This window comes from Rhincodon typus, chromosome 38 (assembly GCF_021869965.1).
Source record: "Rhincodon typus isolate 14 chromosome 38, sRhiTyp1.1, whole genome shotgun sequence".
Classification (NCBI taxonomy): Eukaryota; Metazoa; Chordata; class Chondrichthyes; order Orectolobiformes; family Rhincodontidae; genus Rhincodon; species Rhincodon typus.
The window spans coordinates 6,845,198-6,859,220 of NC_063369.1; the positions used below are offsets into that span (position 1 = coordinate 6,845,198).

General features: G+C 42.3%; 1 protein-coding gene across 1 annotated transcript in view; it reads left to right on the forward strand.

Annotated features, from left to right (window-relative positions):
- LOC109935584 (microtubule-associated serine/threonine-protein kinase 1-like) overlaps window positions 1-14,023 on the forward strand; it is a 340,839-nt gene that overhangs the window by 42,090 nt on the left and 284,726 nt on the right. The window contains exons 9-12 of the mRNA XM_048617807.1: window positions 807-939; window positions 5,539-5,704; window positions 7,602-7,703; window positions 12,137-12,259. Coding sequence (XP_048473764.1) covers window positions 807-939; window positions 5,539-5,704; window positions 7,602-7,703; window positions 12,137-12,259 — 524 coding nt within the window. The remainder of the gene's footprint in view (window positions 1-806; window positions 940-5,538; window positions 5,705-7,601; window positions 7,704-12,136; window positions 12,260-14,023) is intronic.

Here is a 14,023-nt window from a genome sequence, read left to right on the forward strand (position 1 = left end):
AAGAGACCACTTTATCACTACTCTCTGCCTCTGTCAGTCAGCCAATCCTCTATCCATGTCAGTACCTTACCTCTAACAACTTGGGCCCTTATCTTATTTAGCAGCCTCCTGTCTGGCACCTTGTTAAAAGCCTTCTGATAATCCAAAAAGATCATGTCCACTGGCTCCTCTATGTCTAACTTGTTTGTTACCTCATCAAAGAACGCTAACAGATTTGTGAGGCATGACCTCCCCCCTTGATGAAGCTGTACTAACTCAGCCCTATTTTACCATGCACTTCAAAGTACTCTGCACTCTCATCCTCAATAATGGACTTTAAAATATCACCAATGACTGAGGTCAGGCTAACCAGCCTATAGTTTCCTGTTTTGCAGATTAATATCTGGGAGCAACAATGGGAGAAAGATCACTGAGCCTTTAAAAAATTGTGTTTTTGTCATTCATCTTTGCACACGTTTGTTCATCAGATTGTGGATATTATTTTGGGAGGTGGTTGTTGTGGGATATGGGGGTGGGTACAGAGGCAGTTTGACTGGGTGGGGAAGTTAAAGATGAGAAATCACACGATATACCTCCAGGAACATGTTCAACTTGAGTTGACAATGATAACCATGTGTTCATTGAGAAACTGAAGGTAACTGTCCATTAATATTTTTGAGATGTAGAGACTTTTTCAATTTCACAAAAAATTCTAATGAGCTTCCAATCCATTCATCTCAAGACACAAGGCCAATTGTCACCAGTTCACTTGTTGGACTCTCCATCTGCTTTGTTAAATCACTTGCTCTGTTCTTCTTGCTTGACAGTCTCTTGATAACATCGATGGGGCACATTAAGCTAACAGACTTTGGCCTCTCAAAGATTGGTCTTATGAGCCTCACCACAAACCTCTACGAGGGTCACATCGAAAAGGATGCCCGGGAATTCCTGGACAAGCAGGTCAGGATATAAGCTACTTGCTTTTATTTATTTGCCTGAATAAGGATTAGGGATTTTAGCCTTACCCTATGAAAGATATTTTCCACTGACAACACATTCGTCTCAGCTACAAATAAAAGCAAAATACTATGGTTGCTGGAAATCTGAAAAAAAAAGCACAGAATGCAAGAGAAACCCAGCAGGTCTTGCAGAGAGAAAAAAGTTAATGTTTCAAATTCAAAATGACTTTTCTTCCGAACTGAATCTACAACCATATTGCCCTATGACCATAACCTGTGAACAAAGGCTTTCTCCAGCATTCCCTGTGTTTATTTCAGCTCAGATACATCATGGCTGTATGTTGAGTAGAGCTCCCTCAGCTTATTATCAGCAAACTCTTTCATTGATCTAAACTTCAGCTTAGAGTATCTGAACAAAATCTTCAAATTCTTATCTGTCTACTCTTTGTGAGTTTTCTAGATTAGTGTGGGATTGTCTCAAATCTTGGGAGACTCTGTGATAGAAACTGGGATGTGATTGTGTAAAATTATTTAACAAGAATCCTTAAAGTCATCAGTGGACCAGAACTAGATTCAAACCAAATCCTAGAGGTGAAAAGATAATGACATACTCTGGTGACTTGAGCACAAAATCTAGGCTGACACTTTCAGTAGGACATTGAGGGAGTACTGCAGTATCAGAAGTGCCATCCTTCAAGTTAGACATTAAACCTCGGTTTCTTCTGCCCTCTAACGTGGACATGAATGATCACCCAGCACCACTTCTGGGCAATAGTTGACCCTCTGCCAAAATCACAAAACTGGATTACCTAGAACCATTATCAGTTTGCTGTGCATAAATTGGTTGCTGCATTTTCTACATTTTACGATAGTGACTGTGCTTCAGAAGTAGTTCATTGTCAGGAAGGCACTTTGGAAGCATCCTGAATTTAGGACATATGCTTCATAAACACAAGTGCTTTCTTTAACACATTGCACCACTCAGCTATCCCCCTCCCTGGTGTTCCATTGAAAGCTGTCCCGTATACTCAGTGTTGGATTGATATAGTGAAGGGACAGCTGTCCCATTTTTACAACATACTTGGGCAGTGATAAATCCATGACCAAGACTTGTAGCTTTTCTGCTCTCATGCTCCTTTTAATTATATTGTAACCACTGACTGCCACAATCCCCTATCAATCTGGCACTGGTCCGTATGAGCCAGTCTCAGGAGCAATCAGCAGTATTACTATCTCAGCCAAGACGTTGAAAAAATTGATTTGGACAGATTTTAGGTTCAGCGAACAGAGAAGGATATCAGTTTGGAAAATCATTAAAAGTAATTCAGAACTATTTCGATAGAAGAGCTGAGTAATGCTGTAAATTTAATATTTCTTGAGACGTGAGGGTTTTGCTGGCTGGACCAGCATTTATTACCCATTTTTGTCTGCCCTGGAGAAGGTGACATTGAGCTGCTTTCTGGAACTGCTGCAGTACCTGGGGCACACATGCACCCTACAATGGGTTGGGGTGGGAATGAGATAGAAATGGCAAATGCCATTCTTCTTGCGTTTTATCATCTTATTTGTTAATGGCTTCTGTGAGTGATATTGATACCATTCAATTATTTTCTCATACCTTTGGGGGCAATTGCACTAGAATCATACAGGTTCACCCCTCCAAATCTGCCAAAAGTACACTACCACCTACTCTAATCCCACTTTTCCACTCTTGGCCCATAGCCTTGAATGTTATGACATTTCAAGTGCTTATTGAAGTACTTTCTAAATGTTGTGCGGTTACCTGCCTCAACTACCCTTCCAGGCTGTGCGTTCTAGAGCCCCATCATCCTCTGGGCTTTTTCTCGTTTCCTCTAAACTTCCTGCCTTTCACTTTAACATTACACCCCTTTGTTCTTGACCCTTCAACTAACGATAACAGCTGCTTTCTAATCCTCATAGATTTCTACACCTCTATCAGTCCCCTCTCAGCCTTCTCTGCTCCAACGAAAACAGCCTGAGCTTATCCAGCCTCTCTTCATAGCTGAAATTCTCAATCCCAGGCAACATCCTGGTGAATCTCCTCTGCACCCCCTCCAGTACAATCACATCCTTGCTATAGATATGGCGACATAGTACTTCAGCTGTGGCTTAACCATAGTTCTGTACAGCTCCAGCATAACCTCCCAGTACAGCTGGAGCTGTACAGAACTATGGTTAAGACACAGTTTATAATCTTATAATCTCTGACTCAACTGATAAAGGCAAGCATCCCCATATGTCTTCTTAACTACCCTGTTAACCTGTCCTGCCACCTTCAGGGATCTGTGGACAAGCAGCCCAAAATCCCTCTGTCCTTCTGAGCCTCCAAGTGTCCTGTCATTCATTGAGTACTCCCCTGTCCTGATGCGTCTTGCAAATTGCCTCACTTCACATTTATCACAGTTAAATTCCATCTGCCATTGATCTGCTCATCTGACCAATACATTTATATCCTCACTGTTAATCACACGGCCAAATTGTATGTCATCCACAGATTTATTTATCATCCCCCTATGTTCTAATACTTTGATTGGAAAACTGATAGGATGAGGTGCTACACCAGTTTTATCACACAACTGATTTTACTAAGCCAATAGGAGGAATAATTAGAGCCATAGAATCACAGAGTTGTAGAGCAAGGAAACAGACCCTTTGGTCAAACTCATCCATGCCAACCAGAGATCCTAAATAAATCTGGTCCCATTTGCCAGCATTTGACCATATCTCTCTAAACCCTTCCTATTCATGTACCCAACCAGATGCCTTTTAAATGTTGTAATTGTACCAGCCTCCACCATTTCCTCTGGCAGCTCATTCCATACACACAGCACCCTCTGCGTGAAAAAGTTGCCCCTTAGGTCCTTTTTAAATCTTTCCCCTCTCACCTTAAACCCTTTAGTATTGGACTCCCCCACCCTGGGGAAAAGAACTTTGCTATTCACTCTGTTCCATGTCCCTCATGAGTTTATAAACTTCTATAATTGTATAAAGTTTGTCATCGTACTCTGTTTCTTTCAATCTTTGTGTGCCCTACCTTAACTGAAATTTCTCAATGAAACTCCCAATTGTCTGATTCTGCTGGCTCCATTGAAACAATCTGCTCAATGAAGACTAGTTTACTTATTAACTAGGTGCTGAAATTGGAAAACGAGGCAATTGAAAACAGCGTCATGCTGCAATTAGGTAATTAAATAGGCTATAATAATACCAGGAGATCATCTATACTTTATACAGATCGTTCACATGTTCTTTCTTAGCGAAGAACAGATTGATCATTGAGGTGTTAAGTTCCCAAACAACATGCTGTTATTCAGTAGGTTTTAAAATTATTTTTGTATGTGTCCGCTAGCTTTTCCGTGATTTATTTTTAACAGTGTCAGTTTTGGTAGGATTGTTCTGTCTCACTCACAAAGTTCCTTGTTTAAATTCCACTCCAATTCTTGAGCTCAAACGTCAAGGCTGACACTTCAGTGCAGTACCCAGGAAGTGCTGCACTGTCAGGGTGCTGCCTTTCAGATGCAATGTTAAACTGAGGTCCCATGCACTGGGTTAGGTGAATATAATTACATGCTCCTATTTCAAAAAAGAGCATGTGCATTCCCCATGCTGTGCTGGCTGATGTTTATTCCTCAAAAAAAACAGCAGAAAAACAGGTATAAAACTAAAATACTGCATTGCAAATCTGAAACAAACTCAGAGCATGCTGGAGAAATTCAGCAGATCTGGCAGCATTTGTGGAGAGTGAAACAGAGTTAACATTTTGATTCTTTTTCAGAAATTTACTGCACTTGAAACATTGTTTCTCTCTCCACAAATGCCAGACCTGCTGAGTTTCTCCAGCAATTTATTTGTTTATTTTAGAAAAACAGATGAACCGGTTGTGTGTTTCTGGGAGTTTGTTGTTTGAGAATTGGCTGCCATGTTTCCTACATTACAAAAATATTTCAAAATTTACAAAGCATTTTGAGACGTCAATGTTTGTGGATATATAAATGCAAGTCTGTCTTTCTATTTGTGTGCCTGGAAGTGTAAATTTCTCTGCGTCTGCAGCTTTTCACCATTTAGAACATACTATATAATCTATCTATGTTAGATCCATAGTATATGACTTCGTACTGAACTCCATCTGCTCACAGATAATTATACTCAGAGCTGAGGTGTACTGGGAATTAATGCATACTAGACAAACAATAGTGCTAAATTAAATAAACTATCTTGGCTGATATCCTCATAAGACCTTCAATCATGTTGTTTCTCCACCAAAAGTATTCACAGCAGGTTGCTTTTAATTTAGAATAACATCCCAAGACCCTTCACAAACAGGGCAGAAAAATGGACACCTAGCTATAGAAGTTAGCATGAAGAATGTACTGAAAGGCCTGGTCAATTGAATAAGGATGGCCTTAATTGGAAGAGAGTGAGGTGGAGAGGTTTAAAGAGAGTGGGGCCTTATTGCCGAAAGTACAATTGCCAATGGTAGAGTGACGTGAGGCAGGGTTGTGGGTTGATGGGAAGCGATGCAGAAGCAGTGCAAACTAGCTGATTTCAATACATTCTGACATTGACTGTTTTGTTGCAGGTGTGTGGCACTCCTGAGTACATTGCCCCAGAGGTCATCGTGCGACAGGGATATGGGAAGCCGGTCGACTGGTGGGCAATGGGTATTATACTGTACGAATTTCTGGTGGGGTGTGTCCCTTTCTTTGGTGACACGCCTGAGGAATTGTTTGGCCAGGTCATCAGTGGTAGGTTTGGAATCCAGTCAGATCCAATGACCCTCCCACGATGTTTATGTCTATGCTACATTGTATAATCTTGGGCAAGGGTGTTTAAACTGTGGTTGTTGGAACTGTGGACCCTGGCAATAACATGACCTTTGAAGTTCAGGCCACTCAATACGTATCTCTCAACTGGCTTGAATTTTGACTGTGGGATAGAGTTAGATTCATATTGGATTGTTCCTGGTATTGTTTCCCTATGCATTAACAAATACCTATTCGGAACACCAAAATTTCTTAATGCCCAGGAATGTTTACAAATGGAAGAAAAAACAGATCTCAGTTTTATTTATTATGTCTGAGGGCATGAAGCCAAAAATACTTGGATATTCCTGGCCCAAGGTAAAAAGATAAAATGCCTGTCCAAAAATTAGGTAAGTATTCTTGACCGAATGATGCATGTTCCAGTTGTTTTATAGCTTTGGAGATGCGTAATTGTGTCTGTCGATAATTAAGTGGGTGTTAGTCTTAAGGTGCTGGCTTTAAGGATTTATTAGCCAACTCTTCCTGCACCAGCTGAGGTTACCATGAAGGGCTCTCCTTCTCAACCTCTCCCCTCGCCTGAGGTGTGGTGACCCTCAGGTTAAACCACCACCAGTCATCTCTATCTCTGTTTCTATCTCTGTCATCTCTATTTAGCCCTATGGTTCTCTGGGACTATGGTGACTTTACTTCACTTTAATTAAATCTCAAAAAAATGAAGTTTATCACACAAACAGAAACTCAACTCCTGTTGAAATGTGACAAGGCTTAAAAGGGAACTATGTCAAACTCCATTGCAGGCCTTGCTATCTTGTAAGCTTGCTCAACATCTAGTTGCTGTCCTCTTGAAAGGATAAATACAATTGGAAGGCAAAAATAAAATTGGTAATTACCAGCAGTTAATGCACAACAAACATGTCTGAAGATCATTCAGAGCCTGAATTCCTACAGCTAATTAATGGAACAGGAAACTTGTGGCAAGATGTACTGTACCCCATGGAGAAGTCATTGTTCCTTCACGAATCTCGGGAAGGAGGATGCTACTTGTCCTGAAGCAGAATAACTCCAGTTAATATAATAATCTGAAATTAAAAATAAGGGGCTGGAAATGCTCAGCAGGCCTGGGGAACCTGTGGGGGGGAAAAACAGCATTAATGTTTCAGATTGATGATCTTCCATCAGAGTGTGGTAAAAGATTAGAGGGGTATACATTACAGGAGGCAGTGAGAGGGTGGAGCTGGGCTTCCCAAAGTAGGGGTTCCCACATGGGTCCATGTTGAAATTGTGGGATCATGAGTCAGTAACAGTTGCTGTGGAGTTCTGGCTGAGTTACATTAGCTGTGTTCCTGCTCTAACAGGTACCTGCTCTTTCAGCTCCTGCCCCACTCTCACAGGTCTCCACCCAGCACCCTCAGGGCTCTCCAGCACTACTGTCACTGTTTCATGCCTCTACCTCCAGCCTGTACTGTGGAGGGACCACACCGCTACCAACCCATCAGCTGCGACACCCCCCCTCCTGCTCTCAAAGGTCTTATGCTGAGGGTTTATGACAATTTTCAAAGCTCAAAATGGGGTCACAGTGGGCAAAAGGTTTGGGAAGCACTGGGGTGGGGGAAGGGAGGTAAGGACAAAACAAATAGTCTGTGATGGGTGAAAGGCAGGATTTCTTGACAATTACACTCACCACAGTTCCAAAGAAATTTATCTTTTTCCATAAACCACTGAATTGGAAATAGAGTGCCAACACTATATTGGAATGAGAGGCTTCAAGTGGGATTTGAGGCAAATAGTCACAAATATTTTCAAAAAAAGTGATAATACAAAGGGCATTAGTGGCAAATGCTACTCCTTTCTGGTTTCTTACATTGCCTTTTGTTTCCAGATGATATAATGTGGCCTGATGGTGATGAGGCACTCCCAGCAGATGCTCAACACCTTATTTCCTGTCTTCTGCAGCCAAACCCATTGGACAGACTGGGGACAGGTAGGTAACCACAACCTGAATGGGACCATAGTGTGGAGGATGGTTAGGTGGACTGGCCATGCTAAATTGCCCCAGAGTATCCAGGGATGTGTAGGCTAGGTGGATTAACCATGGGAAATGCAGGGTTATGGGGATGGGTGTGGGTCTGGGTGGGATGATCTTCGGAAGGTCAGTGCAGACCCAATGGGCTGAATGGTTCTACCTGTGCTGTAGGGATTCTATGTGTCTATAGAGCAGAGCCTTTCCTCTCTCTCTCTCTCTCTCATTCTGCTGCATATCTTTCATCACCCTTCAAAACTGAGATTGGAAATGATGACCATCTATTCTTTCAATCATTCCAAATTGCTCTTGGCATAACTTTAACATAAGGAAGAACTTGTGTTTGAATAACATCTTTAATCATCTCAAGATGTCCCAAAGTGCCTTATAGCCAGTAAAGTGCTTCAGAAGTGCAGTCACTGTTTTAATGTAGAAAGATTTTTGTCTTTATGCATTTTGAATTATTCATAGAACTAACATTCCTGGAAGATATGAGGTGACGCACAGTTGATTCACCACTGGTACACATTCACCCTGACCTGACATGATAAAAATGACAACTCAAGGTATTCTTTCTGTAAAAGCCCTTTTTATCCTATGTGTTCTTTATATAACTTATTAAATTTACTTTTTGAACGTCTTCAACAAGGTTGTCATTGCCAGGAAATAAAGTACATTCACATTTCAGGGGCTTAACCACTCCCAATTGAAGTCCTGTCTTATTTGGGGATGAGTAAAGCTCCGCCAAGACATCTCATTCTTTGAATTATGACCTTTTTGAATGACACCACTTATTTTCATTGTATACAATGTCAATGTGAGGCCTTTACCCAGTTTGACCTTGTGCAGCTAATACAAAACTAATGTACCAGACCTCTTCCACTCTATGCAATGTTACAATATCATATCCTTTCCATTTACTCCCTTGTACCAATCTTTCCAATTTGCCAGCCACTGCTCAGTTGATCGCACCATCATCTGTGAGTCACAAAGGATCATCGGCCCCTTGATCCTGCTCTGTCATTTGATAAGATCATGATTGATCTGATCGTGGCTTCAAATCCATTTTCCTGTCTGGTCCTACAAGCCTTGAATCCACTGTTGATCAAAACTCTATCTAACCTTGAACATACATAAATCAAGATTAACACTTCATTGAGATCATGTGAGAGTGCTGAATTTTTGGAGATGCCTTGTCTTTCAGATGAGTTGTTAAACTGATGTCCTACCTGTCTGTTTGGTTTAATGTAAAAGATCACATGGACAGTTTTTGAGAACAGCTAAGTGTTCTTGTCGGCATCCAGACCAACATTTATTTTTCAGTCGATATCACAAAAGACCAGAAAATCCAATCATTGTGGCATTCATTGGAAGAATTTACTGTTGTGCAAATTGGTTGCAGCATTTCCTATGTGCCAACACTACAACACTTGAAAAGTGTGTCATCAGTTGTAAAACACTTTGAAATGTCCTTTGGGTGTGAAAAGTATGATATAAGTACAAGTATTTGTTTTGATTGTTTGCGCACTATTTAAATACCTGTATTTTGCATTCCCAGGATATGATGTTACTAGCATGACCAGCATTTGTTGCCCATCCTGTTGACCTCGAGAGGATGCTAGTAATTTACCTTCTTGGTCTGTTGCAGGCCATGAGTCTAGTGCCTGTGGTACCGTCTAGACAGAGTTCCAAAGCTTTTGTCCCAGAAAGAATGAATGAATGGCAATATTGTTCCAAGAATGATATGTAACTTGGAGGTGAACTTGCAAGTGTTGGTGGCCCATACAGCTGCTTGCCTTGTCCCTCTAGGTGGTTGATGTCACATATTTACACAAAGTTGTTGAAGGAGCCATGGCAATTTACTGCAATGTACCCTGTAGCTGGTACACACTTCTGCCACTGTGTGTTGGTGGTGAAGGGAATGAAGGTTTAATGTGCTGCATGGGGTGCTGATGAAGCAGATTATTTTCTCCCGTGTGGTGTTGAACTTCTTGAGTGTTATTGGAGCAAATAGGGAGTATTCCATCACACTCCTGACTTGTGCCTTGTACATAGTGGACAGGCTTTGGGGAGTCAGAAGGTGAGTTACTTATCCCAGAGTTCCCAAACACTGACCTACTCTTGCAAGCCACAGTATTTATAAGGCGGGTCCAATTACAATTCAGCCATCTTTCCAACTACTATTATATATAATGTTAATGTAATGATCACTTCACATTCATTCTCCTTAAATGCAATGCCAGTATCTCAAATTCTTCCAAATTTATTTCACTTGACAAATGAAAATGTTCCAAAGTCAAACTACTTGCCAATCAGTCCATTTGTGCACAATATCAGTGGATGAAACTGTATTTCATTTCACTCTAGCTCCATAAAATCACAAGGTGCCAGACTATTCCCATTCACTGTGGTTGTGTATCGAATGAATGGGTCAAATCTCTCCCATTCACTATGGTTGTATAGTAGGCTAATGAATCCAACCCTTCCATTCACTCCCATTACAAATGTCTTCCACTCACTGTTAACTGTCATTTGATAACATCTCTGATGCAAGTATAACACGTTTTGGTAATCACCTTCTTTGTAATGCTCATCACATTAAATCAGATCCATCCACTGCCAAATTTTATGGGCCAACTCAGCATAATTTGGAAATCTAATCACTTTTGTTGCAATATAGATTGTGCTAAGTGTGTGCTGCTGAGACTGAATTGCTGCAATGTCATTAAAGAGGCTGAGGCACAAAGAAGTTCAAATTGGCAATTTTTATGTTAATGGCAATTGAGATGGAAGTGTATCCCTGAGTCCAGCATTTCAGCAAAAATCAGAGGCACATTTATCTAGCAGTGACTATTATCTCAATGAGCTAAAAGCTGCTGGATGTTTAATGTTGGAGAAATGCTGCACTCCAGGGGAGGAGGTTAGTGCCCTGCTTTTGAAGTTGTTAGTGACCTCCCATCGACAAAGTGAATTGGAAAACCATTTATGTTTGCAACCTCAATGAGCTGATGACAGTCCTCTCTCAAATAATAAGTGGAAGGCATGATACAAGGTTGTTTCCACACACAAGTTGCCTATGTACATAGAAATTAGTGTAAACAATAGAATCATTGTCTAAATCATCTGGGAGTATTGATTCATAAAATTGGCTTTAATATTCTCTTTCCAATATGTACATTAAAGCTGAGTTGTTACTTCAGCCTACTCAAGGTACATTCAATATGAATGCTGGTTGTTTTGTTGTATTTAGATTTAGCTAAATACTATTACTTCAAATCATCAGAGTTCTTTGAAGTGTTATGACACAGAAACAGTTGAATCAAATCAGTCTTTCTACCTCTGTATTCACAACACAGTAAAACTAAACTACTGACGACCCCAAAATACTCACTCCAGTAGTCCCTAACCAGACTTTTGAATTACCAATCCCAGACTTTGTGAATAATTAATTTTCGGACATTGGTTTTATATCTTAAACAAAAGATTTAACTATTTATTAAATACGCAATAACTTTAGCAGAGAGTAAACTTAAAAACATGGCAAGCAGATTAATGTCTGAGATTTAAATCTGAAATATTTGTTTTTAGCCCCCATTCACAAAGAAGACACACAGACAAACAAACATAATTAAGGAATAAAATAAAATAGCAAAAGTAACCATATTACTTACATGGTTTTCACGATGTGGTGTTTCAGGGGCATTAATGTGGATGTTATGGCTGTTTTCTCTGAAATGTTGGTCAGGGTCGCCTTCTCAGTTCATCCATGGAAAGGCAACAATACTTCTAAATCAACTTTCTACAGTTTGGGCTTCTTGAAGCTGGTGTATCAGACTAGATAGGGAGCTTTCAAATCTTTATGCTGTCCCATCAGCAGCCCAGAACCATCTGTCAGAAAACATAGTTCAAAAAATTAATTTTAGTTCCATCCTGATAGACTAATCGACTCTTCCTGAGGCCTCAATTACCATTAAACAACAGCCATCTGCTTGAAGATGGAGTCTCTTCCAGACTTGCCAGAACCAATTCCCTGGTACTGATCACTTTAATTGCCAACTTCTGCGCTCTTTTTAAGCATAAGGCTCTTCTTGGTATCACTGTGACTGTTGGAACCTTTTTCATCTAGGCCCAGCCTGCAATTAGCCTCGAGGCCTGGCCTCACAAACAAATAAAGCTTGTTTGGTCTGTTCTTTTCCTTTTACTACAAGCTGTACCAAAGTCCACAAGTCATTTCCAGCTCATATTGCAAAATTGATAAAAGAATAAAAATGAGGAAGAGTCAGTGAGGATTCGAACAATAGCCATTGTTGAGCATGTTTAGTTTCCCAATGCCAACACCACCTGTACATTTCACAGCTTGTGTTATACTAACTCCATTTCTCTTCTCTCTGTAGGAGGCACCTATGAAGTCAAGCAACATGGTTTCTTCAAAGACCTGGACTGGACGAGCCTGCTGCGTCAAAAGGCAGAATTCATTCCCCACCTGGAGTCAGAAGAAGACACAAGTTACTTTGACAGCAAGTGTTTTTTTTCTAAGCAAATTTGGGGCTAGGAATGGTGGGAGAAAGCCAGGAGGTGGGATGCCTTTATAAACTCTGAATTTTATGAGACCCGATTATGAGATTCAATAGTTAAATAACAGGGCAGAATAGAGACAGGGTCCATGGATTGACTGTACTGTCGAGAGCCTCAACTTGACCTTGCTGCTCAGAGAAACGTAGAATACAGGAGACGTGCCTTTTTCAAGGAGGAAGCTGTTGGCGGGGGTGTGTGTGTGTGTGTGTGTGTTCAGAGGCTACCCTCTACCCACTGTTAAGCAACCTCCTACTTTATCAGAGATAGTAGGAACTGCAGATACTGGAGAATCCGAGACAACAAGGTGCAGGGCTGGATGAACACAGCAGGCCAAGCAGCATCATAGGAGCAGAGAGGCTGACGTTTCGGGCCTAGACCCTTCATCAGAAAAGGGGGAGGGGAAAGGGGTTTTGAAATAAATAGGGAGAGAGTGGGAGGCGGATAGAAGAGGGATAGAGGAGAGGATAGGTGGAGAGGAAACAAACAGGTCGAAGAGGCGGGGATGGAGCCAGTAAAGATGAATGTAGGTAGGGAGTTAGGAAGGGGATAGGTCAGTCCAGGGAGAACGGACAGGTCAAGGGGGCGGGATGAGGTTGGGCGGTAGGAGATGGAGGTGCGGCTTGAGATGGGAGGAGGGGATAGGTGGGAGGAAGAACAGGTTAGGGAGGCAGGGACGAGCTGGACTGGTTTTGGGATGCGGTAGGGGGAGGGGAGATTTTGAAACTTGTGAAATCCACATTGATACCATTGGGCTACAGGGTTCCCAAGCGGAATATGAGTTGCTGTTCCTGCAACCTTCGGGTGGCATCGTTGTGGCACTGCAGGAGGCTCAGGATGGACATGTCGTCTGAGGAATCGTACCACCCCACCAACCTCCGGATCCAACGCATCATCCTCCGACACTTCCGCCATCTGCAATCCAACCCCACCACCAAAGACATCTTTCCCTCCCCACCCTTATCTGCTTTCTGGAGGGACAACTCTCTCCGTGACTCCCTTGTCCGCTCCACACTCCCCTCCAGCTCCACCACACCCGACACTTTTCCCTGCAACCGCAGGAAGTGCTACACCTGCCCCCATACCTCCTCCCTCACCCCCATCCCAGGCCCCAAGAAGACTTTCCACATCAAGCAGATGTTCACCTGCACATCTGCCAATGTGGTATACTGCATCCGCTGTACCCGGTGTGGCTTCCTCTACATCGGGGAAACCAAGCGGAGACTCGGGGACCGCTTTGCAGAACATCTACGCTCGGTTCGCAATAAACAACTGCACCTCCCAGTCGCGAACCATTTCAACTCCCCCTCCCATTCCTCAGACGACATGTCCATCCTGGGCCTCCTGCAGTGCCACAACGATGCCACCCGAAGGTTGCAGGAACAGCAACTCATATTCCGCTTGGGAACCCTGCAGCCCAATGGTATCAATGTGGATTTCACAAGTTTCAAAATCTCCCCTCCCCCCACCGCATCCCAAAACCAGTCCAACTCGTCCCTGCCTCCCTAACCTGTTCTTCCTCCCACCTATCCCCTCCTCCCACCTCAAGCTGCACCTCCATCTCCTACCGACCAACCTCATCCCGCCCCCTTGACCTGTCCGTCCTCCCTGGACTGACCTATCCCCTTCCTAACTCCCTACCTACACTCACCTTTCCTGGCCCCATCCCCGCCTCTTCGACCTGTTTGTTTCCTCTCCACCTATCCTCT